At 40.4% G+C, this 26,528-nt stretch overlaps 1 protein-coding gene across 10 annotated transcripts in view; it reads left to right on the top strand.

Moving 5' to 3' along the window:
* LOC108148721 (sterile alpha motif domain-containing protein 5-like) overlaps positions 1–26,528 on the top strand; it is a 169,847-nt gene that overhangs the window by 26,199 nt on the left and 117,120 nt on the right. For all 10 annotated transcript variants that reach the window (XR_005977599.1, XR_005977598.1, XM_041709057.1 and 7 more), the window contains exon 4: positions 16,087–16,865. Coding sequence is in view for 8 of the 10 variants with exons in the window: in XM_041709057.1 (XP_041564991.1) it covers positions 16,506–16,865 (360 nt within the window). In the remaining 2 variants the exon portion in view is untranslated. The remainder of the gene's footprint in view (positions 1–16,086; positions 16,866–26,528) is intronic.

Genomic DNA, 26,528 nt, shown 5'->3' with positions numbered 1-26,528 from the left:
CAGCAACGCGAAGTGGCAGCAACAGCAACGCGAAAGCAGCCAAGTGAAGTGGCGTGTGGCGTCATAAGGTTGCAGATGATGCTGCTGCTCCCTGGCTGCCTGAAAAAAAATGCGTTCTACTTAATGTTGCATGCATTTATAGCAAATATTTCCCATGCCCTACGCCTTGGCCTGCCCACAATTGCTAATGATGCAGGAGCACAAGGAGCAACAAAAGGAGCTACACCAGAGAAAAAGAATTATGATAACTGAAACTTTTCTTAAAAACTGTAAAGGATGAACGAAAAACTTTTATCTTTTTTGAAAAACAAAACTTTGGATTTTTTGGTTTTTTGTCGAGTTAAACTTACTTTATAAAATTTTTAAAGTTCATATACCAAATTCTTTGCGATCATCATAGCTTAACATAATTTGTTAATATTTGTTTTGGGACTATTAGCTGGTATGTTTGTAGCCATAGTTTTCAGACATAAATGTAATAAAATCTTAAAACCAATCTTTCTATTCGTTTTCGATGTGCTGCTCTTAAATGTAAAGTACTTCTTGGAAATTTCATTCCCATTATGTAGACGTAACCTTTTTTTGTAAATAATATATTTTTTGTTGGGTGTAGCTTTTGCAGGATGCCACATCTCATAGATCCCATTCCCAGCTGCTGCCAGTGCAACTTAGTTGGCGCTCTTGTCATTAAGCTGCGCAGCATTTACAGTTCTTGCCCGCTGGCTACATTGAGCTTGGCTTACTGCTTTTCGATTTAACTGCTGATAGCTTTTGAAGTTAGAGTAAGTTACGTAGTGCACTTGGCGCACACTTATCTATCATTATCATCAGTAACACACAGACACACACACGCACAGGCACATACAACCTCATATAGTACATCGTGGCAACTTTTCTATTACGCTGCAAACTGCACTTATCGTCATCATCAGCAGAGCATCGGCAACAGCAGGCACACACAGCAGCAACATCTCCAGTGCACAGCAGCAACATCTTCCCGGTACAGCAGCAGCAACGGCAACGGCAACAGCAACGGCAACAGCAACATCGGCTTCAAGTGCAGCAAAAGACGATGATGACGATGCAACTGCAACTGCAACTGAGGAAGGAAGCGAGGAAGCTGTGGGCTGGGTAACGTCCACTCTAATCACTATATGCATCAGAGTTGATGGCATTAGTTGGACTGCTGGGAGCTGGAGCTGCCACCGCTGGATGGATGCCACTTGAGTTGTTGCCAACTCAGCTCTCAGCTGACGCCGATGACGATGAGTGCGGACTGTTTGGCAGCTGTTGATTCTGGCTCTCGTCTCGCAGCGGGGCAGTGCGTTTCGATGGTGTAAGGCCAGATTCGTGGGCTGTGAGATAAATTATCCATGCGGCGACAGGAAAACCCAGCTGATTATCGACCCATGTTGGCTATCTTTGGCTTAATTTGCAATCAATATTAACTTTTATGTTTATATATTAAAGTTTAGCAATCAAAAAGTTTTAATGTTGGTGAAAGTTATAAAACCAGAGCCAATGCATTATCAAACTATTTTAGCTGCAGCTAAAGCATACTTTTAATAAAGAAAGTAGCTTTTTATACCTACTCTTGTTTACTTATAATTAGGGTGAGATATTTTTCCATCCAGCGACTTGGTTACCACAATCTTTAGCGTTCGTAGAAAACTGTATCTATCATCTCGTTTGCCCTATCTTTTTCTCGCTTCCCTCGTCTGCCTGCGGCCTAATTTTGTATAATTTTTTTTTTGTGTTATGAATTTGCTGGAAAATTGCAATTTTATGTGCAATTTCTTGTGGCCCTCCTCCTGCAACGCCCTTGCACTTTGCTCAGCCCCGCTGGCTTACATTTATTAGAATAATTTAATTGCTTATTAAATCATCTTTTGCCTTCATGACTCTTTTCTCTTCTTATTCTAGGTGAGTTTGTTGATCTACTGCGGGGCCTTTGGACTAATTAGTTTTGCTGTTGTTGCGGCTGCTGTTGCTGTTGCTGCTGCTGTTGCTGCAACTGCAACTGATATTGCTGCAGTAGTGGCCGGTGCAAGTTTATTAGCCGCTCGAGGTTTCAATCTGCGGCTGTCAAATTAAATGAAATTTACACTTTACCGTTAAATTGCCAGGTACGTTAGAAAAATGCCCAGCCAGGTCTATACATTTTTTACAGCTGCCTTTTGTGTACATTTTAAAGTTGATGCGGGCGAACAAAAGCGAAAAAAGGCGACTGCCTAGCCAGGATTTTTCTTTGCCCCACGGTGGGGCAGCATCCGATTTTGACACAATTTTGCAGTTGAGCGGCATAAAAAATAAATATAGTTATAGCGCGGGGAGAGCGGGAGTAGAAATGGCTGGATGGGATTGTTGGATTCCCCCGACTCTATGTATTATGCATTTCATCATCCCTTCTGCCTCTGAAATTTCTGCTGCATGCCTCAATGCACTTTGCACTGAAATAGAGAAATTCCACTATTTGGTTTCTATTGCTCTGGCTGTTTGTTACCCCTTTCATGCAACTGGTTTTTTGTGTGCATCGGAACGGAGAGGTACAAAAAAATAATGCTTACAGCAAATATAAACATGCAAAAAGGTTGAACAAACTTTGCTTGCTCCTTGTATTTTTGTTTTCTCTATTTTTTTTTTGTTCCAGCCTTCAGGGCGGAGGTTTGAGTTCGTTCAGAAAACAGAAATGAAGGAATACAACAAATAATGCAAGCGAGTCGATTTTTTATAGCTGCACATAGAAAGCATAATACAGCGATCAGAGTCGCATGGGATTAGACGTTTTAGGGGATACACTTTCACTTCTAGGAAGTGGCCGCTAGAGGAAGTTGACGAAATAAAAGTTTAATTTAGATTTTGGTGTTTATTTTGGAGAAAGCCATTATGTCTTGGTGAGATTTTTGAATGACTTTGGGTAAATATGGTATCAATTATAATGGGAAATGGAAAAATTAGGTTTGTTTTTGTTTTCTTGGATTGCATGATCATCATTATTGGATACAGCTTGACTCTTACAAGATTATCCAACTACAATTAATGCCAAATCATATATGTAAATGTAATTCTCCATACTTTCATTTTATTTATATGTACAAAATTTAATTTTAAATTTTAATCATATAGCATTTCTTGCGTTTACCAACCATTCTTAGAAATTCAATATGCTCTGGCCTTCATGAACTTAATGCTTGAAATGCTGGGAAAAAGGAGAAAAAAAACAGAAGAAGAACCATGAAATGGAAACTGCAGTCCAAATATGAATCAAACCATGGCCCAGGCACGACCCAAAACCAAATGGGCCAGAAGACCAGAAACAGACCAAGAACAGAGGAGGCTTTGGCTTTGGCCCCTCCGGTGCCCCGCACTTCCTGGGATTTTGGCCAACTGGTCCAGAGATGTCTATGTCTGTCTGCTGCGGCTTGTTGCATTGTCTTGTGGCTTTGGCTGCAGTTGCACTTGGCGCTGCTTTTCGGATTTTATTTTTATTTACTTTTTTATGCTCTTATGTTTCGGATTTTCCTTTTTACTTTTGCCGGCTGAGCTGTGCCTTTGACCAATGGCCAGGGCGTGTTTTGCCTGTGTGCTGCCTATGTTCTGGCCATGTTTTGGTTTCGTTTCGTTTAAAAACATTTCTGCATGCTGTCTGTGTATGTGTGTGTATGTGTATTGCATTGTTGTTGTACAATAGTTGCAACATGGTTTTTACACATGTTTAGCTGACCTATTTCCACGAATATTTAAATTTTCATAAAGCCTGGCACAGATTTTTATTACATATTTTTTGTTATGCTAAACTTATATTCGGGAAATTGTATTCTCGAATTTTGTTGTGAGTTTGAACCAATTAAGAGCACAGCCGGCTGGCCTGGTCTGCCTCCCCCAATCAAAAATGTTATTTGGCCGCAAAAGTCCTAAATCAACAAGGCCATAATCCAAATACCCCTAAAAGGTCGCAAAGTGTTGACAACATCGAAATGTGTTGGTTCAAACTAAAGTATTTGTGTAAATATTATTTGGCTGGAATTTGATTTCTCGGGCTAATGCTAATTCACATTCTAGCAAAATCTGTAAATAAACAAAACTTAACAATGGCAATTGTTTCCGTTTTCCGGAGAAAAATGCAGTGCCACAGGAATCAACCACCGAAAAGGCTGGAAACATGTTTTCATTAGGCGAAATTATTAGATGGCTGGGGGCCAACCCCGAATGTGATTTGATTTTCCATATTGTTCGGCGGGACACGCTCGCACTCTATCCATCTGTCCAGTCATCAATACTTGTCGCAAAAATCCTTTACACCATCAGCACCCCAGCGCCGGGAAGTTCATTTATTTTATGTTTAACAGCATTTAGGGATTGGAATTTTCCACGCATTGTCTTATTTGCACACCCCGAAAACCGGGGGTTGCTAAATAATTTATTTCTTTTGCTGCCCGTTAATGCCCTTCAAGTGTTCGCTGGAAAGCGTAAAGTCCTTTTTAGGCCTCCTGATTTGTCCGTGGATTAATTTGACCCTGAGCCGCAGTTTTCTCTCTTGTTGGGATATTTAATTTATTTGGGTCCCTTTGTCTAGAAACTGACCACGCAAAACTTTTGGCCTTCAAAAAAATGTTTTATCAAAAATAATACTCAAAAGGGGGCGAAAGAAATCATCGCCCAAAACCCCAAAAAGCAATTTCTATGCACAGGCAACAACATAAAGTCAATTTACAGCACGAGCCCTAAAAGAAAACACACAGGAAAAAAATAAAAAAACACTAAATCCAGGGCCAAAGTCAGGCTGCCAATAAATCCGTAACGAATCCTTTTGCCAAGAACAGGAAAGGATCTACGCTTCGGTGCATTTTTGATGGACGTATCCGAGCGTAGCATATTGATGGCAAGTTTTGCGCATTTTACGGATATTGCACAATTTCTTTCGTTTTTTTTTTTTTATTCTTTATTTGGCTTTGCACTCTCACTTGGCGAAAAAAATGATTAATTATACAGGCAAAATGGGCGTGATTGAGGCAAACGTTGTGCGAGGACTTTTAATTGGCTTTTGAGTCATCGACTAATAAAGATTAATTGTTTTTTAAAAGCAAAATGTTGACAATGCGGCAGAGTGAAAAAAGCCAGTAAAGGGAAAGGCAGGCTCGAGAGGACGGAAAATGAGAGTGGGGATTGTTGGTGGAATTGGGCAAATTGGGGGGCGAATTGGGGAGCAAGAGCCAAAAGGACACTCGGATGCGTCTGCGTCCAGGACATGCCAGTTTATCTATGTCAGCACAGTGGTACGCACTCAATTGGAAGATTAAATGCAAGCCCACAGTCTGCCCGCGGTCTGGTTCGGGTGTGATCTCTTAGCTACAGTGCGGTAGGTGGCTATAAGCTAAATGCTTAATGAGTATAATTTTTTCTACTAGGCGGTTAAAATAATTAAAAGTTATTATATTTTATGTTTTCTAAATTGTTTTTCCATTTCGGTTCAAAATCAATAAATAAATATTTGTTAGCACTTATAGTTTTGCCACGCACTGTAGCCCTTTAGTCTCCGGTCTGGCACTTGCCAATGCCGCACTTTTTTTCCCCGTTTTACTTCAGACAATGTGTTATTGTGTTTCCCCGCTTCTCGATTTCGGTTGCATATGCGGTGGTGGCTACTGTGGACCGTCCATTGGCAGGTCGAACGGTTCAAATGGGCCGCTTGATGTGGCTGTGCTGCTGCCTCATCCATTTTTGCGTATGAATTGCAAAACGCCGCACATATTTCACGTTATTGTTTGGTGGGTCCCTCGGTGCTCCGTATGTCTGTGGCTGCGAGTTCTGGGTAAAGCAGGTAACCCTCCTCCAAACCGATGGCATTCCAAGTCGTGCCACACATTTGATATATGTTTTGGTGTCGAGCATGAGTTAACTGTGTCACAGGCATCGTAAATTTTCGCCACATTTTCCAAGGGTTCGATGAAAGGAGTGGAGTGCTCTGCATTGAAATTGCTAGAAATAATCGTAAAATAATGAAGTCGTCCACAGCAATATGAACTTCAACTTGGGCACCCAAATAAATGATTTGTGTGTGTCCCCTCGAGTTTGCATATTTGCGGGGTGGCGGCACTAAATTATCATTTTTCATCCTTGCCTCTCTGGGACTGCAATGGAAATGGAAATATATGTATCTAAATTAGTTGAGTAGCTTGTTGTAGTGTGAGGACTAATTAGGCGGCTGCAATTGCACTTTCAAGTGGCTGACAACAATGACAGGATATATATCCACCATATATACGTACATGTGTTCGGATATGTCATGAAAAATGATACACAAAACCCGCTTTTGGCCAGGGGCAGCTGCCCCTCGGATGGATGCCTTCTGTCTTTTATTTTTCTGCCTCTGAGCCCTTTTGTTTTATGCCGCCGATGGGCCTTTTGTTGGGTCTCTCCTTCGCTCCTTTTCGAGTATAATTTCGTTTAATATTGTTCATTTTAGTTGTGTAATTGTGCGACGTTGTCAAATGACAACTCTCCACCTTCGTCCTCGCTTCCTTCACTTTCGTTTTTCAATTTTTCATTTCAACCGAATTGTTGGCTATCCTCTTCGTTTTTTCCGTATTGTTCAGGCCAGAGATCAGTTTACAGGCTATAGAGGGTCGCGTGGGTATCAGATACACACCTATATATATACAATATATAGTCCTGCTTCGTACCTGCTTGCCTCCGCAAATCGGCAGCTCTGTCATATAAGGTTTGAGGTATAAAAGTGGCCTAAAGGGCAGCGCCACATTTTGACATGACATTCTCGGGTTTTTATCTGATCCGAAGCAGCAGCCAGTCGGTTGGAAAATTCCGTGCTCTTCCCTAAAAGAATTCTTATATCGTATCGTAATTTTCATTAATGGTCTGTGGCGACTCGGTTTTATGAGGCATCTGTCTGGAACGAGTGGAGATTCTGCTAGACTAATCAAAATGATGAAATTTCAATGCTTCCCCATGGGTTCTTCAATGTGAAATTTGAGCTATTTGATGGGTTTTTAGGGTAATGTGGCTTGACACTGATTTGGATATGATTTGAGTGAAGAAATTTGACAGGATTGAGATGCGGATAAACTGTTAAAAGGTTAGAATTCGTAAAAGTATGGTGGTGTTTTGGTAAAGATGGCAGCAAGATCTTGATATGGTATTGAAAACGGTCAAAACGGAAATAAACTTAATGGTGATTTTAATAATAGATAATGGGGAAATGCAACATTTTGATATCAAATGAATGATTTTGATTTAAAGTCTTAATAAGTTTAAAAATAAAGTTACATGGAATTTAATTTGATTGGTTAGGAACAGAAAAAAGTGTTTTTTTAATATATATCCTAATTAATATTGATTAATATTCAAATTTAAATATTAAGGTTGATTTTTAAAATGATTAATTAATAACAGAAAGAAGTAAGTTATTAATGTGTATACCCGCATCAAGTTTAAAATATAAGTTTGTTCAAGATAAAAAGCAAACAACTCAAGGCCTTTAGGCTTAATTTATAGCGGCAACTTGATGATGAAAGTTGGTTAAAGGTAACAAATTGGTTCGATCATGAGGCGGATACAATATTTAAAAGTTTCCTAAACATTACAAATTGCTGCGATCATGATGATGGACCATGATCGATATACCTTTAGTCAAGGCCTTTGTTATCATAGTCACGCCTATCGGGCGCTTGTATTTTCAATTGTATGTGGCCGGATCGAAGCCCCCTGCTTAACCCCCTGTTGCCGGAGCTTTGCCAATCTCCCGTGGCGAGTGCGTGAGGCGATCGAAGAAACGCACTTGAAAGTCATTAATCAGGGCCCACTTAAACATATTTAAACGCTTACGAATTGTAACGAGGCCCGACCACGATTTATTTTTTGTGTGTTTTTATTTCTCGCTTTATTATTATTATTATTGCCGTTTGTGTTAACCGTTGCCATAAATTCACTTTATTCGAGCATCGAATATAAAAGACGACGACGACGCATGCGCCGCTGCCACAAAGACGGCGATGAAATCTCAATAAGAGGGAAAGAAGCTGGGGACAAAAAGAGATCGCTGGCAAATCGGAATGTAAATTTTGTCGCTTCCCAGGAATTGATTTATATCTGCAGCAAGTCTGTTGGCGGCGGCCCCTCGTTTGGATTGGATTGGTTTGGATTGGCCTGGCTTGGCTGGCGTACTTCACTCCACTTTATTATTCATTGGAAACACAAGTCAGCCATGATGCTGATGAACCGAATGAAGTAAAATTAAGCAGAAACTCAGCCTCAGCCTCGCCGACAATACCCATAAAACCGATGGCAAAATCAAAGCCATAGCCATAGCCATAGCCACCATAGAAAAAGTCAAAGCCGGAGCTTTGAATTTCAATTAATTTGACTGACTGACTGACTGACTGTCTCATGGACTGCCCAAGGGAGGAGACCCTCGTAAATGTGGGCATTTTCATTTTTATGGGTTAATTGCCATTGTACGTTTGGCTCGTCTCGGTTCAATCAAAGCCAAATGGCAAAAAGTAAAGGAAGGCAGGCAGGGGAAAAAAAAGGCAAAGTTTATTTATCTTCCGTCCGGGAAGAATTTGTTGTGATTTATGTACCCGACTTCTTGGGTTACAAAAATTGATAAAAGATGTGGCACCAAAAGGAAGACACTGTGTCGCATTGACAAAATGCTAAATTGGAAATTAATCAATGAAAACTGAATGCCAAATTAATATTTATGGCCTGTTTTTCTCCCAAAAGCCGAGCCCCAATTAATGCCATCAGATTTAAATATGAAATATTATTCCGATTTGTTCAGTTTATATAAAATGGGGCAAAAGAAAATAAAATATGCATTAATTTATTGGTTAACAATTGCCACAAAGTTAATTGTTGAAAAATGTTAACCATTTTGAGAAATAATTAAATGTTTTTTTTTGTTTATTATGTTTTTTATTTATTAACATTGGTTTTCTCTCGCTTAAAATGAATTATGAAGAACAATAAACTTTCATATAATAAAATTGACTTAAATCGATGTTCACAAAAAACTTAAAGTTTCCCCATATGACAACCGCACACATCAAAATAATAATCATTGTAATTATAGTCGAAGTCATAGTAATAATCATAAAATTGTGAAAAATATTCAGACCAGTGGACGAGTAAATTGCCTTGCCAACTTTTGACCGTTTTCCACACCGCTTTGCCCTTGGCGATCCTTAACCCTTTTCCGCCTGTCTGCTATACACAAATTATGCCTGCATTTAAGTAATTGTTGCAACTGATGACAACGCTGCTGTTGCATGTCCTCCACCGTCTATCTCTGTCACTTGCATTGACAGCAAAAAAATGCACAAAAAAAGTGCATTCATATATGTAGTGTATATAGTGGAAAGCAGGAACAAGCGGAATTCATAAACTGCAGCGACGACAAATTGATAGAGGGTGAACAGAAGGGTGGGGTTCAGTGTATGCGCATCGTATAAAATTTTATGAATCGCCATAAAAATATTTATAAAATTGTCACCAAGCTTCATGTTTACGAGCATTTAAAAAATAATATTTCCAATAATGCGAAAATTATACAGACAAAAAGGGAATTCTTATACTGATTGCACAAACGGAAATTACGCAGATCATTGAGATAGGCAACGTATGGTATGGTGTTAACAGTATTTAAAAGTTGGGTAAATGTTTCTTAATAAAATTAAAACTTAAAGGAATGTTCATTTAATTGAAAGTTTATAAGCTAAATGGTAATTAAGCAATTTATTGACTATACCATAATTTCGATGTTACACATATCCATAATATTTTCAATATACTAAATTCCCAATAAAAGACTAAACTGAACTTCCATTTAGTTTGATACCTAAACATTTCCTTTATGTGTTTTAGAAGAGCGTACGGTTCATTGATTCTGTCCAGCTTTTGACAGTTGAATGCATTTTTGATGCTCATTTTCTGGAGGGTGGTGGATGTGGTATACATTATGTGCATATGGATCTGCAGGTCCGGAGTAACATGAGTGTTGCACGTGTCACTAACACAGCAGGCGGTACTACGGATGTGCAAAATCAAGAGAATATTTCACACTTGCTCGACGGCTGACCCAAACCGAATGCCCAAATCATGCACCACACACCATCGAACGCACGCAATTCGGAATTGACTAATCCAAAAAGCATTCCTGACACTTGCCATTCTGCCCTCGTCAAGCTTGCCTTCGTTACTAATGACTTGGCACTTTTCGCAGGACAGCAGGAGTAGCAGGAGTAGCAGGAGTAGCAGGAGTGGCAGGAGTAGCTGGAGCAGCAGGCGGCAACCTGTGCCACGCCCTTGGCTGTCAGGCATTTGTCATATTTCTGTCAAATAAGCGCTTTTAATATTGATAGCTGCCGCCTGCCACTGTCAACAGGATGTTGGCTTCAGCGCGTTTTCAGCTGGAAGTCGACTACTCAAACTCGAGTTCGAGCTACAGCTACAGATTCCCGATCCCAGGAATCAGCTCAGTGCAGCTCGGAACGCAATCAGGCGTTTTATGTGAGCAGCTTAATGTGAATTTATTGCATTTCAGCCAGTTGCCGGTTGCCACCCGCTTCCTGCTCTTCGCCCTTATATAATGAGTCTCCATTTATTTCCTTTTCATCTTTTCCATTTTTTTGTCAGTTTTTTTTTTCTCTCCTCCTTTTGAAAAAAGAAATCAATAAGTATGCAAACGTCTCTCGCTGAGCTGCCAAATTTTGATTATGAGGGTTAACGATTTAACATTTCAAGGGGTCAGCGTAATGATGAGGATTTATAGATGCCTGTTTGACTTAAGTGTAGCGCCATTTGTTTGTTGTTTACGTACTAACAAATAAAGACAAAAAATGCTAAATTATGGAACATAAAAAAACATTTACTTGAGACTCAAACTTGGATTTTAAGGCTGAGTTTTGTTGAAGCCACCTGCGCTCGGTTTCCTGTGTTTTTTTTTCTTTGACCACCCGCTGCGGCTGAATACCTTAAAAAATGATATAAATTTATTTATACTCCGAGCCAGAGTTTTGGCTTTGGCTCTGGGGCATTTGCCTTTCGCGAATGTGTGTTTGAAAATGCAAAATGCCAAAAGGTCATCAGCTTTTGGGCCCAGCATGAAGCATTTTCGCTGGGAGAGCAAAAGTTATGATTGCAACATTTCTGGTTTGGGAGGGCATTGGGCGATGGGCTTGGGAGCATTCTTAGACAGGCACAGGCTGGGTTTTTTTTTTATTATATTCAGTTATAGCCCCCTGTTATGGGTTATAAAACTAGAGTAACAACATCAATCGGTTGCTGTGATACGACTTCAATTAAAGGCAATTGGGGGTGAGCCTGGAGGCCATCAAAGTCGTTAGAGGTTTTTTGATTTGATAATATAATGTGAAGAGATGTGAGTCTTTAAATTGAAACTAATTAAATAAAACTATTTTTTCATTAACTTTTGTTTAAATTTACATTACTAAAATTGATAAGTTTGATTGAAAAGATATTTAGGAACTATTAGCAATGAATGAAAAGCAGATTGTGCAGTTTTATTACATGGGAGGTTTAAGGACTTTTCTTTAGTGGTTTTTCGATTAGATAATATAATGTAAAAATATGAGTCGTAAAATTTTAATTAATTAAATTAAACTATTTTTTCGTTTTCTTGTATTAAATTCTCTTTACTTAAATTGAACAGTTTCAAATTAAATAAAGTAGTTAAATCAGTTATTAAACAGAATATTATCAATGGACTATATCGGTTTTCATTTAAATCTAAATTTTATCTAATTAATTTTATATTTGTTTTCATTTAGCAAGAAAAGCCAGTTAACGTGATCGGACCCAATCCATTTAGAGTTGAACATAAAAAGCTAACTTTATTTTGCAATTGTCCTGCTTTATATTTGTTAATTGAAATTCGCAATTAGATAGATAATTATCCAAATGAATGAAGACTTAATAAATAGACAATAAATGGTTTCATTTATCAGTAAAAATAAATCATTTTGTTTATTATCACGCCTCAATCAATGAGTATTTAGGTCCCATTTCCTGCGAGACTTGGACTGCAATTCAAGATTCATTTATTGCAGTCATGGCAACCTCTATCGAGTCAGTTGCTGCTTAATTGCCAGCCAAGACTTCTTGCATTACGACCTGTCCCGTGGTTCGTGTTCGAGCAATCAATTCCTTAAAGTTTACACAACAATTGCGGTTTAATTAGAGTCATGCATACTACATTATAAATGCCAATGCCAGCAGACATGTGTGTGAATCCAAATCTGGTTTTGCTTTTGCCCAGATTTCGCCCAGAGGCAGGGACAGTTTTCAATATTTATTGCTGGGTGTGGCACTCAACCGCCCCTCCACACCACCACCTGGCATTAAAAAGGGGCTAGTCTAAGGTTCGTAAATTCGTAATTAATTTATTGAATGCGTTCGCCTGCTTTCGGTTTCATGTGGATATGTGTTTTAGCCCGGAGGTTGTAAAATTTTAATGTCCACTTCATTATCTCGACTTGAAAATCTAATTACCAAAAGTGACTGCAGTCAGGTCGCTCGGTCCAGTTCCGTTCCCTTTTCGGGACATTCTTGAAGTGCCCAATATATTTATATATATATATGTGGCAGTAGTGAATCGTTTTGACTGCTTTTTTTCCCCTGCAGCTGACGCCACAAAAGTCAACAATTTTCTGGGCTCAATTAAAGATCCGAAGTGAAACCGAAACTTGGCTGGCTGCCGACTTGGCCCGGCCTTTATTATCTTGATGAGCGGCCAAACTATTTTACGAGCTCAACAACAAGTTAATTAGCCGTTGGTATTAATGCCCCCAGTGGCGGCAGTTGCTTGAAACAAAAATTTTATGTTGTCAAATGGATTTTGGCCTCTTCTTCGGCGTTCCACTTCCTATCATTAATGAAGACGCCCCGGTCTGCTGCTGGTCTGCTGGCAATTTATTTGCTTTTCTTCTCTTATTTTTCTGTATAATTTTTATTGCCCAATGACTTTGCCAGGGGGGACTATGCAAAAATTGTATAAATATATAAATGTGCGCCTTACTCAGTGCTTGCTCAGCTAATGATTATAATTAGATTGCTTCAAGATGTGCGTGGACTTGGCCATCTTAATTGCCATTAAGTCAAATTCGTGGACCGGCGAGCGTGTGAACATTTTGTTTATGTCGTTTCCGTTGCGCACCTGCAGAGCTAAAAAAAAAAGCAAACAAAAAAAAACGACAAAAATAATGATAAATGAAATCAACGAAAAATTGTTTCGCCTGGCTGTGCAAATAATTTTTAATTAAATGGCAATTGCGCATACGCCGCGTGTCCCCGTGAGATGTTAGATAGATAAATCGCCAGAAAGCCAAGTGCCAGCTGACACAGCTGTTAGCGACGTGTTGCAATTGCTGTCGCTTTTGCCGCCGCTGCAGCATTGCGATACTGCCACAGCACTAGGCAATAAACTGAACAATCCCAATTGTAATTTGCTTGCCCGTTTATTGAGCGGCAATTTGATTTGCCCGGCAACACCTCTCACAATTGTCTTAAGCTAAGGCCAAGAGTCAAACACGATCCGAATGACAGTGTTTAAATGAAAAATGTAGAAAAAAAACAGACAGGCAGACAGACCGACAAATTAAACTGGCCGAGGAGACCCTAAAAAAAAAGACAAAACGAAAATCTGAGAAAAATCTTTTTTTGTATAAAATGCGTTACGACAACACGCCCACACGATATCAATTTGTTGACTGAAGACAACAACTGCAACAAGTCTGGCCACAATTTATTCGATGATGTTGCATTAAATTGTTGTTCGGTTCGGTTCAGTTTACTATACTTTTATTTTATTTTATTTTTTGTTCATCCCCACCCGCTATGAACTGCGTGGGCGGAAGATACGAAATTAAAGAGAAACAAAAAAGGAAAAGGAATAACCAAAACAAAAGCAAAACAAATCGAGTCCCCGACAAACTTTGACCCCAAAAAAATGCAAGCCAATAGGTCGGAAGTGAAAGGGTTGGGTTCGGGTCTCATAGGGACCAGAAGCGCTGGCATTTAAGTTGATTTCTGTTTTATACAACAAATTTAATACATTATGATTGATTTATTGGAAAAGTTTGACGGTGATTTACTTAATAAAAGGCTGGCACATTAAAATTTTGAAAAAGTTTGAAAATGAACTTAGTTAATTGTTTTAATTGGCGAGGGAAAGAAACAAAATAGTTTTTATCCTAAAAAAAATAATTAAGTATCAATTAATACCATAAGAACCCTTTACTTTGATTGCCAATAATTCTAAACGAGCTTTTCAATTAATCTGCCAATAAATATATACACACACATTGGCAACACGTTTTCCATTAAATCATTAAAACAAAAATACTTCAATCCGTAATTGATTCCGCAGTCTCTTCAAAATCACTTTCCCAGCAATTTGCGATTGATTTCCGCTTAGCGCAGCAAGTAAAAGTTCAATTCATGACATTTGGTCGACAGTTTTATTGGTGAATAATTGGTCATCATTGAAGTATTTGTACGGCTAACCGAATACCATCGAACCCGTCCATGATTGATCTATTCAATGCCAATGAAAATGAAAATGGAAACAAAGCAGCTGCCACACCAGGCAGCAGCAACAGCAACAGCACCAACAAAAACAACAAAAACAGCAGAAGTAAAGCGACAACAACGAACGGCAGAGGAAAAACTAGAGAAGAGCGACTGAAAAAACAAGAAATCAGCTTAGTCACAGGGAAAAGAGGTGGGTGGGTGATTCTGGGGAGTGGAACATAAATTATATGATATGTTTGTCCTGTCCCAAAAGGTGTGGGGGTGGTGAGATTGGGCGAGGCCTTCTGGATTATGGGAACGATTATACCCGGTAACTGAATACGTGAAGGGGTATATTGAGTTCCCATAAGTTTCAGATTTATTGATGGACATATTATAGAGTTTATTATAAGATATTTCAGAAATAATAAGTGTTAAATCCATTATTATTATTATAAATTATGTATGGGAGTAGGCAATAAAATGAAACTTCAAAAATTTATTTAGAGGTTTGGCTGTTATAATAAATACAGACAAAGATAATGATACATAAGTGTTAACTACCATTCTTATTATCAATAATACTTAAACAATTTTTTTTAACCTTTTTTTATTTTTAGTATCTTTATTAAAAACACATTATACTTAATGGGAAGCCAAAGTTTCATACTAATAAGTTACTAATTTTTATTATAGGTTCCTTTCTTTTGCGGCTTCTCGTTGACGAGTCAAGCAACCACTAAAATAATCCATTAAAGATAAACTAAAAGCAAACACTAAACTTTAGTGCTAAGCCAGGGGAAACCGCAGCGCGCCCACACACCCACTCACACACACATCCCCTGAATGGATTGATAATCAATCATTTATCAATGAGCGACGAAGCCCAAAGCGCGGCACACGCCTTCCCAAGAAAAAAAAAATTGCCTGTGTGTATAAGCTTTTAGTTTGCGTTTAACGCCTCATGGATTCTCCAAAGCGGAAGCAACTTTTAGTGGGGGTTCATTCGTACATTTATATGTATGCAATGATGGAACGATATGGTGTGCATGAGCAGGGAATGCACGCATTATAAGCCCTTTTACCTAGATAAGGAGTTCCCAGCCAAAAGATTTGGGATTGTGGGAACTTTGGAGGGGGTTGGAAATGCGTGAGGGCGTGCAGTTGAGCAAACCGCAGCTGCTACTGGATTTAATTAATTTTCTAGCATTCTGAGTTTGATTTGAATCTCGGCTATGCAACGTCATCAACATCAATTGTGGCAATAGCCGCGGGCTCTATTGATTTGTGCGAGATATATTATGGTGGGAATGCCAGATTTTCCGGAGGTTCTGTTTGTGGCTGTGGAATGGGCGGTTGGGGGTGTGTGGGGAGGGAGGGAAGGGGGCTATATCATCTATTTTGCATAGACATATGCGGGCTCACCATATGCGGCCAGCCATTTCAAATTTATGCAATTTTCCGGCCGCTCTCTAAATTATTGAAAATAAACGTTTTTCTGCTGACTACTAAAATGCACGTTTCTATCCATTTTTGCAGGAGCCATGCGGAGCAGCGACGGCGGCGCCAAACAAAATGTGAGGATAAACCAGCGTTGTTGGAGCCTTCTGGGATTATGCTAAAAATGCTCAAAGTGCGATATAAATTTTTATGAGTGTACGCGTTGAATTTTTACAACTGTCTGGGGCGGGGAAACAAATTAAAGAAAATGCTCCAGGGAGGACGATTTAAAACAATACAATAGCTTAAAGTGGCAACGGAAATTGCATGCAAGCAGGAGGCGTGGCACGCCTGAACGCCCCCAGCACGTGACGCGCACCAACACAGACACACACACACACAAACACACACAGTTAAACTAATAGACGCCATTTTGTAGCGGTAATTGGCAGGGCACACGTAAGCAGCTCGCTCCGTCTTATATAAAAGCACCACCACCCACTACTACTCACCTCATCATGGCCGTTAGCAATATTGTCTGCGAGTGGCTAAGAGCTTTGGGCCTGGCCCAATACGCCGAGAGCTTCCTGGACAATGGCTACGACGACCTGGAGATCTGCAAACAGGTCGGTGATCCCGATCTGGACGCCATCGGCGTTGAAAATCCTGCCCATCGACACAAGCTGCTGAAAAGCATCCGATCGCTGAGGGAAAAGGGCGCTGCCTCCGTCTATTTCATGCTCAACGATCCGAACTCGCTTTCCGGCAGCATGGAGATCCTCTGCGAAACACCGCCCAGCAACGAACTGGAACTCGTCCTGCGGGAGCAACTGGAAACGGACGGAGTCCGACTCACCGCGCATCCATACTCAACACCGGTAAGTTTCTGCAGAAAATGTATAAAAATCCTTTAAGAAATATAAGAGCTTTAGGAATTTTGATAATTATTTTGCTTCAAACTGTTTAATGGCAGTGCATTTAGCAACAAAAATACAAAAAAAACCCCGCAAACGAGTTACGAATTTTACTGTAGAGTTGAGGAACAGCGAAAAACAAATTTAATTTGGATTACCGATAAAAAACTCATCTTAATTGTGTATGTCATAGGCCTAACATTCTTTTGTTTAATTTAAAAAATTTGTTTAATGATGAGCCTTAAGGCTATTTTGACTTACCTTTAGACTTTGCGTAGTTTATTAAATATTTTAATTTGAATTTTGCAACTTCGACTAAACTAAAGTTGAGTAACAGAAAAAGTCGTTCGGAGCATCATTAAAATGCCGAAATTCGGCTACCCCGTCTGATAAAGAATGCGAGGCGAGGGTTTAAATGTCTATTAAAAGTATCAGCTCCTGCCTGTCATAAAACTTTCAATCCAGCATGTTGAAATAGCCCGCACACACCCGCTGCAAGCAAAACTTTGGCCAGAGATTTCTATTACGAAATCCAATTGCAAACAAAACTGAAATTGCACTCGCCCGGTCTCCTAAACTACATAAAACCCCTCTTAACCCCATCCCTATCCTCATTTTCATTGAGTTGGGTTTCGGTTGAGTCCCCCCATTCCATTGCCGCCCACAAAAAAAGGAAAGCGAGCTGTGCGCTCCCTGGCGAAAAACTATTCAATGTCAGTTTACATACTTAAATTAAAATTCTCGACATGCGAAGCAGAATCAAATAATGGAGGTGGGCAAAGGAATATCGCGGGGAGGGGAGGGTCCCAGGGGCAGTTGCATCGTTGGAAAATGTCAACCCGGTCCGGTCCGCACTTGACAGTAAAATGGAGAACATTTAAACAGAGGCAAAGCAGCAGAAGTGCAGAGCTGCAGAACTCCACCTTCTGTCTCCCAGATCCAAGTGCTCAACACCAACTCTCCGCTGACCAGTGGCCTTTGTATGGCAAGCTTTTAGCTTTGGCTTCGCCAGTTGTGTGCGAGAGTATACTATATAGTATAACCCCTTATCCTGCGACTCGAGATTCGAGACTCGAGTGTCATGTTGCTCCATGCCGGTCTCCATTGTTCTCCACTCAGCGAGTGCTCCTCTTTCTCTGCCTTTTGGTTCCCCGGAATCCCTGAATCCCAGAAACTGCAACTCCAACTCCTGGCCAAAGGCAACTCCCAGGTAGGCGACATATCATGTGTTACCAAAAAGGCACCGATGGCCCCGAAAATGTTTCGTTTTCTGCAAAGCAAATCCACAGCTTGCACTGGAAATAAAATAAAGTTCGAAAATTTAAATACAAGAAATGAAGGTATTAAAAAAATTATTACAAATAATTTTTACTCATGAATTTCATTGGATTTTATTGATAACCTTGATCAGAATTTCTGATAATTTGCACATACGCATTTTTTCCAGTGCAAAGGAGCATTTAAAAAATACCTTTAGCCTTCTGGCTTCAGGTTCTGGGTTTTGGGTTCTGGTTTTATTGCTACGAGTCTTTGAATTTGGGAGCCGCCGGCTTTGAGTGTAATTAAAATAATGCCAAAGAGCAGACAAGTTGCCGGATAAATGGCAACATTTGATGGACTTCTTCGAAGCTATATGAGAAAAGCCAAAGATAAAGCGGCAGTCCCGGCGGAAGTTTGATTTATTATGCAAAAATATTTCGCAGCTTTAAGTTATGGCCCCCCCAAAAAGAAATCTTAGAAGATGAGAACCAGAGAACAAGAACCCTTTTCAGCGGATGAAGAATTTTGCACATCAGACCCAGTGAAATGTGATTTATTTATATGAGGCAGGATTTCGCTAAGGATGGTGGATGGAATGCCCGCAACGTTGGCGGCACAAATCACGTCATTGAGTTGTTTTCATCAAAAGGGCAGGCATGCAGAGGAGTTGCTCAGACTGAGACTCAGACTCAGACTCCGACTCAGTCCCTCATTCATTCATTCTTGGCCAGTTTTGTGTGTGTGCCAGCAGCCAGCAGCCAACAGCCAACAGCGAGTATTTTTATCCCAAAAACTATCTTTGGGGCCTGACGACCGACAACCGACAACGGACAACCGTCGACGTCTTGCAGTTTTGTATCTGCGTACGTATCGCTTGGCATACAATTTTTATTTATTACTCATTCAGCTGCAAAATTGTTCCTTAATTGCCCATATCAGCTGAGAAATGAAATTTATTACCTGGCGTGTGTATATCGCCAGTGTCCAGTCGTCTTCCACATCCACATCCACATCCACTTCCACATCCACCTCCTGTGTCCTGTCTCCTCCTGTCTGTTTGTATCTGCGTCTGTCTGCCGCATCATTATCAGGCTGAACCCAAGTCCAAGTCGAAGTTGGAGTTTGAGTTGGAGTTGGAGCTTGGAGCTTGGAGCTTGGAGTCGGTAGATATTCCCCCAGCTTCATCGACATCATTAGTTTTGTGCGCCGTGCCGACAACGTTTTGTATATTTACTTAATATTGCATTCGCCGCTGCTCGCTGCTCTTGACCAAAGAAGCCATGACCATTTATCTCAGAGTCCGAGAGGCGCAGCCTTCTGTGATTTCTGATTTCTTATGCCAATTTACTCGGCGACTGGTCGTTGAGGTTGCTCCACATTGTTGGATGAGCCAGCCATTCAGCCATCCTACCATCATCATCATCCAACATCATCATCATCCGAAGCTGTAGCTGTAGATGTAGAGCTACCATAGATCAAAAGACAGTTTGCTTTAGTTTTCCCTCCTCGCCGTTGTATAATTTTATTTTATGTGCCTTTAGCCTTGACCAGGTCAAGTTGGTTCTGTTTTTGGGGTCGCCCCTGACTCTGGACTCTATCTCTCTCTCTCTCTGTATTTTATTCTTCCTGCCTGCCAGCCTGACTGACCGACCCGACCGACTTGGCTGACTTTAAGTTATTTCTGCACTGGGGCTTTATTGATTTGTCCTCTTTGATCTTCTGCCTGAGCTGTGGCATGATTTCATTTTTATGAACTTGAGCTCGGATTGTCTTTTGCCTTGCCCCTTTCCTTGTCTGATTTTGCGTAGCGTGGCAAGTAATTGCCGCAATTCAATTTGTTCATTTTGCCTACGTGCTGTGTGGCTTTATTATTGTTGATTTTACTTGGCTATTATGGCGGAACTTTTGTAGGAAATTGGTCAGTCGGTTTGGTCTCGTCTGGCTTGCCTGCTCATTTACTTTCGATTATGTGCTGCCCCTGAATTGAAATTAATGGGCAAATATAAATCATTTTTGTGGGAATTATGTTTAAGTTTTCATATCTTCAAGAAAAGTCATAAATAACATTGGTTATCTCTGAAACTAATTTTCCAGAAATATGGCAGTGGTTTCAAGTTGTAAAACAATTCAAAAAGATATCCGATTCTTTAATTAAAAGTATTTTAACCGATTATTATAATTAAGCTACTTTGATGTTCAATCCCAAAATTAATTTTACTTTATTTACAAACTCAAGTTTAGTTTCTTGTTTATTTTGCCAAGGGCTAAGCAGCTTCACCCAACAATCTTTGATAGATATCCTCTAAATCTCCATTAACAATCTTCAAACCCTTTGGCCAATTAATTTTTGGTAACATCTCTAGCTGCTTGAGTGAATTTTCTTTCATTTACCCGCATTTTCTTCGACATCTGCATACATCTTGGGCCTGCATTTTCTAGCAGCTAGAAATAAACTTTTGTCATTGCACCAATTAAGACAAAGAGTGGGAATTGTTATGGAGTTTTTCATCCCCCACGAAGCAAGAACATCAAAGCAGCCAATTTTCCAACTCTATCCCTTGACGAAAAAAGAGGAAAATTTGCATAGCTTTCACCATCCAACTTAATCAAGCATTTAACACCAAAAAGTAAAACTGTGAAACCATTCATTGCTCATAAAAAATTAAAGTCTAATTGTGCGCGGCAAAAGGAAAATGAGGAAATTGCGGGAAATGTTGGGTGGGTGTGGGTTTGGGTGTGTGGGTGGTTGTTGAAAAAGGGAATCCATGTCCAGGGCAACATTGTATATTTCGTTTTGTTTTCCTTTCACACCGCCGCCAATCGTCGTTGTTGGACCCTAAACTGAATGGCAAGCGGGAAAAAACCCTCTTCAAAAAATACCATCAAAACAGGAGCACAGGAACAGGAGCAGGAACTGAAATTCGGGCAACAGGAAATGGCAGGACAACGGCAAAACCGAACCGTTTGCTTACGTGCTGCGGCTGCGTGCTTTTTAATTAATTTAATTGCAATTTAATTACGCTTGCTATTTAATTAAACACATTGAACAAGCGAACGCGAACAAGTTGGCCGTGCGGTTCCGACGTTTGCTCAAGCCCAATTGCATGTAAAGCTTTTGCTTTTCTTTCGCGGGGGGCTGATCCTTGGCCCTCTAAAAATTTGGCAATAGTTTTTCTGGTGGCTAGAAGGGGGTTGATAAAAGTTCGTCCTTAGTTTGCAGGGCAGTAAATTAGGGGTAACATTTTATGTTTAAACTTTAAAATATGTGAATATGTATTTGCAGTTAGGAACAAAAATTATAAAAAAAATAAAAAAAATTAAACCAGGTTTGCCACAATTTAATGAAAATAATCTGAAATTGATTAGTTTAGTTCCTCTTATTTTAATTGAAAAGGCAGTGAAAAATTAAATACAAGAAACCAACAGCTCGTTATTTTATCGTGCCTATCTTCAACTTAACTATTTATATGGTTTGAAATACCGCAAAACAATTTCGACACATAATTTAGTTTGGTGTAAGTGTAATGGCTTTTTCCTCGCCACTTTTGAGGTACATTGTTGCATCCTGGTTTCAGCTGTTTGCTCCCCATAGGCCTAGATAATTTGCAGCTCCGTTGATAATTGACGATTAATTTAATAGAATGCCCAAGTTGGGAGTTGTGGCCACTACTCTTTTTCTTTTCTTTTTTTGTTTTGTTTGTTTTACTTTCCTGGCTGCCCGTTGTCGGCATGCTCAATTGTGCGAAGTTATTTCGCATTCGCCGCAAAGTGGCACCAAAATGCTGTCGTCGCCTGTCGCCTGCCTGTCGTGGCGGTTGCTGTTTCCTCGGTTTGGTTAGTTCTAAACAACTTGCCACATGCTTCGAAGCTGGAGCTATGGAGCTGTGGATCCATGGACTTGGCCTTACTTGGAGTTTATCTCATATTTCACATGCCGCCGCAATTACTGCGGCTACTTACTGCTGCTGCTTCTACAGTCGCTGCCTTTTGCTCCCAGGCCCCAAACAACTCCAGTGTCAACTGGCTGGAAAAAGAGTAGGAGCCGCCGTGTCCGCTGCCTTGAAATGTTTCATAAATACTTGAGCAACGCGGCAAACATTTTGCTTATAAATCAAAAAGTGACCACGGCGGTTTCTCTTTCTCCGTTTCTCTCTCTCTTTGCTAGCTCGTTGACAGGCGCTTATAAATCTTGTCGCGCACTTCGCGGGGACCAGCTCAGCTCCCCAGTGGACCCGATGTGGTGGCCGGGGCCAAAACCCAGGCAGGCATCCGCCGCCAGCGAGGACTTGGTCCGGCCGGCCAGTTGGCCAGTGCAGCCTACGCCAGGGCCACTTGTGCGTTTCATATAACCAATTACAGAAAACAGTAAGAGACAGCGCGAGACAGGGAGAGAGACAGCCGGCGAAGCGGTTCGGACTCATCTTGTCCTTTATTCAATTTGTTTCTAAAGTCTTGTCGCCTATTTTTCATTACCCTTGCTGGGGGAAGTTTAAAATTTGAAGGAAGTCAGCCTTTGCAATTTTATTTTTTTATTATTTTTTTTATTATTTTTTTATAACAGAAAACTAACCATAATAAAATAAAAAGCAGCAATGTTGAAGCCATTCTAAAGATGTGACCAATTGACCAGGCTTTAACTTAAGTTTTGGTCACATTGCAACTTTGAGTGTGACCATCACTTTCAAATTATTTTAAAATTACAGAAACAAATGTTTAAAATAATATTTTATTTTATTTTGTTGCACCTAAACCTCATTTAAAGTATTTAAGTGCAGAATACTTAAGACTTCCCCTTCATTCTCACTTGTTTTGCTTAAATTTATGTTTTGCCAGTGGAAATATACTCATTGGCAGCAACAGATCCGTCAGAGCTGGAAAAAAGGGGAAAATACTGCGATATCTAAACAAATCGCATTTGAGTTGACATAACTCGCTGTCAATGTGTCGTCTGTATGTCTCATAGTTGCTGCTGCTGATGTTGCTTTTGCTATTGCCAATGTTGCCGCTGTTGTAGCAGCAATTACACATTTCACAATTGTGCCACGCTAATGATGGGAGTCCCACGTCCAAAGCGCCGTTGACAACTGCCTGTAGATTTTTGTGACATTAGCCAATTGTACAATTGCGTGGAGTGAAAGGCGGCCTAGGAGCACAGAGTACCGACTTCATTGCTCCCCATCCCAGTCTCTCCATCCTGATCTCTGACTCTCCTTTGGCTTTCGGGGTGATTGTGCTGTCCAGTTCATTGATATGCCCGTCGCTGCTAAATGTCAATTAATGTCATCAACTTAGTAGTTGGCTTCTACTCGGTCCTTTGCTTGTATTCCTCCTTTTATTTTTGTCGTTTTTTCAGCCTTTGAACGTTTTCGCTTTTAATTGGGCGTTCGGCTAGCGACCAGCCCAGATTTTTAGTGGGCGGTCCTATAGGCAGATTTCACTGCTCTTGACTTCAACCGCTGAATGATTAACTAGGAAGTGAAAGTTGTTTGCCTGACACATTTACTGCCTGAGCAAGGCAAGGAGCTGCATTCAAAGGGATTCATTCGTCCTCGTTCTATTCTCCCTATCCATCTTTATCCACTGCTCTAGTTTCGGGCTGGGTTTTTGAAGCTGAAGCTGAAGCTGGAGCTAATTAGAGCAGTTCCAGGCTGCATGCATAAATCAAACATTGCACAAGTGCAGCGGAGGTCCAGGGATGTGGTGAATGCAGATGATGCCTTGGATTGCAGTTTGTGTTTGCCGTAATTAACAAGCAGCTGCAGCGATTAGAAACGAGTTACCAAAAAAATACTAGGCGAAAATATTTGTCATATGGAGTATGCGACTACCAAGTACCTGATGTTTTCGAACGGCATAGTGTGACCATGAAAATTAAAATATGGATTTTGAGTATAGTGTGACAAAGCACCCTTAGAAAATGAATCGTTCTACCCAAAGAGTTTATATACATTCAAGGACTGTTCAGAATTTGTTAACAGTAAAAATATATTTCCAACTTGATTATTTCAAAACACCTTCGACTAGGGTATTTATGCAAATTTCAGTAAATTGAAAAGTGCTGTAGCTGCATGGTAGATACCCAGCAACTACCTAGGCTTCTTTCCCCAAAAAAACCTGGTTGCAAATGTTGTGCAAATAGTCACAGAATTTGGTGCAAACGCAGCTCCGGGCTAAGTAGAGGTGGCATTTCAGGGGACTGACTAAAAGGAGGAATCTCAACTCTGTTGACTCCTCAACTCATGGATTTTTGGGTCGCTTTGGTTTCAGTTTTTGATTTTTGCCTTGGCCATGTTGCCATAATTCTCCCCATGCCGAGATGGATGTGCTGGTGGGGCTAGTGGAGAAAAAGGTTTTTCCTGGGGTTAAGGATGGGGATACGGTCGTTCACGTTGCGAGATGTTGTTTGGCTTACACTAAACGACATAAGCATAAATCTCACTTACATACAACTTGATTTACTTACTTCTGTCTGTCTTTCTCCCTTCCTCCGCCTCTACCCCTCTCTTTCTCCTGGATTCTGTCTCACTCTGTTTCGGTCTCTTTCTCTGTGCGACGTCATAACGAATGTGGCCCTGTCAACATTTCAACTTTGCGCCATTTATGTTGGTCAGCCGCCTGCAGTTTTCTGCTGAGCTTTGAGTTCCAAGTCATGGACATTGGGTGTGTGTTTTTCAGTGTGTGGGAGTGGGTGCTTCACGTTTATTTTTGCATGTGCAGACATTGCCCTCTGTCTCTGCTCGTAGGCGTAGCAGTTTCCCTACCCATTTCTTCCTTCCAGTCCCCCACACACAGAAAAAATATTACGAAAATAGCTTACCATTTATAGCATTGGAAAACAAAATGCCAGTAAGCATCAGTGTAACCATGCTACCTGGAAAAATAATTTTTAAATTTGGCATATTTAAATGATATGGTTTTCATAAATAAATTAAAAAAAAAAGATTATCTTTTAATGAAAAGGAAATAATACTACATTGAAATTTTTCTCTGTGCAGGAGTATTTCATGGGTTACTTCATAAATATATTTCCTGTTTTATGGTGGTCCACTCTCACTCCGTTTCGTTACTTATGATTCATTTGGCAATTTGGGGTCGTCTGACATTTGATATAAATGTTGAACATTTTGTGTAGCCTCGTAAGGATTTGCATAATAATGATGATGGCGATGATCATTGGGGGGACTAGACTAAATAGGTTGGGAGTTGTCACAGTCCACCGGCATGGGTTAAGCCGTCAGCTTCTTTCACATGACACGCCGGGACCATAAATTTGCAATTCCCCCCAATCGGTTGGCGGCTAATCCCTGGGCTCTCTAAAACACAACCAGCCACAGCCACACCTCACTAAATACATTTCCATTTGGCGGCCACCTGCACCATTTTATCACCTCGGAAAAGGCTTGTACGCAAAAACCAATTTGGAGCACCCACACAAAGGAGGAAATTTAGTTGTTAAACTCAAACAATTTCAACAATATTTCAGCGCATAAATTGCCGCCATTGGAGGGACAGACTTAACCCCTGACAGCCCTCCTTCGGTTGACATTGTTGCACCATTCAGTTGCATCCGTTGCAGTTGTTGCGGTGGCTGCTGCTCCCCTTTTTCTCCTTTCTTATTTGCCTTTTTTTGGTCAGTCAACGACTTTGCCTGGGGGTAATAAATTTTCCCTTGGCGGAGGAGGGAGCACCGACGATATTTCGGCATTTTTCCTGCATGTTGCTTCAAGTGAATTATGTTTAGCAGACGCAACTGCAACTGCAGCAGCAATGAGTACCATTTATTTATTTGCATTTAACTTTGGCTTAATTACTTTTCCAGAAATCGAAGGAAGAACATTGATCAGCTGTTCTTTTTCAAGGGTTTAGTGTGACCATGCCACCTTAATAAAGGGATTTTTGAACTACCGGAACTTGTATCTTTATGCCTTTTTATCTAACCTTTTGTATTCCTCTCGCCATTTCCTTAGCTCTTAAAACTGACCAGGCTTAATCTTTTGGCTGCTCCATTGGCAGCGGCTTAAATCGAATCTCTTGCCAGCCCCCTTGATTTGCTCGATAATATTACATTTTCATTAGCCTGTCGGCCTGCCTGCTGGCTGCTTAATTAATTTTAGTTGATTGTGCGACGCGTGGCATCATCTGTGGAGTGTCCAATAACCATCCGAATTTCGAGCGCCGGTCGGAATCTTATCTCCTCTCGTCTTTTTGCCCCTGTCCACAATGTCTGGCGATTCGATTCGCTTCGCTTTGAAGCTCAGGATGAAGCTCGCTCATCAACGGGTTTTCGCAAGCATATCAGTTTTCATAATTGGCACTGCCCAGACTTTGCCGGCGGTTCTTGTTGCTGTTGTTGTTGGGGTCTCTGTT

Source organism: Drosophila elegans, unplaced genomic scaffold (assembly GCF_018152505.1).
Source record: "Drosophila elegans isolate 14027-0461.03 unplaced genomic scaffold, ASM1815250v1 contig_468, whole genome shotgun sequence".
NCBI lineage: Eukaryota > Metazoa > Arthropoda > Insecta > Diptera > Drosophilidae > Drosophila > Drosophila elegans.
This window is presented reverse-complemented; position numbering and strand designations above follow the sequence as displayed.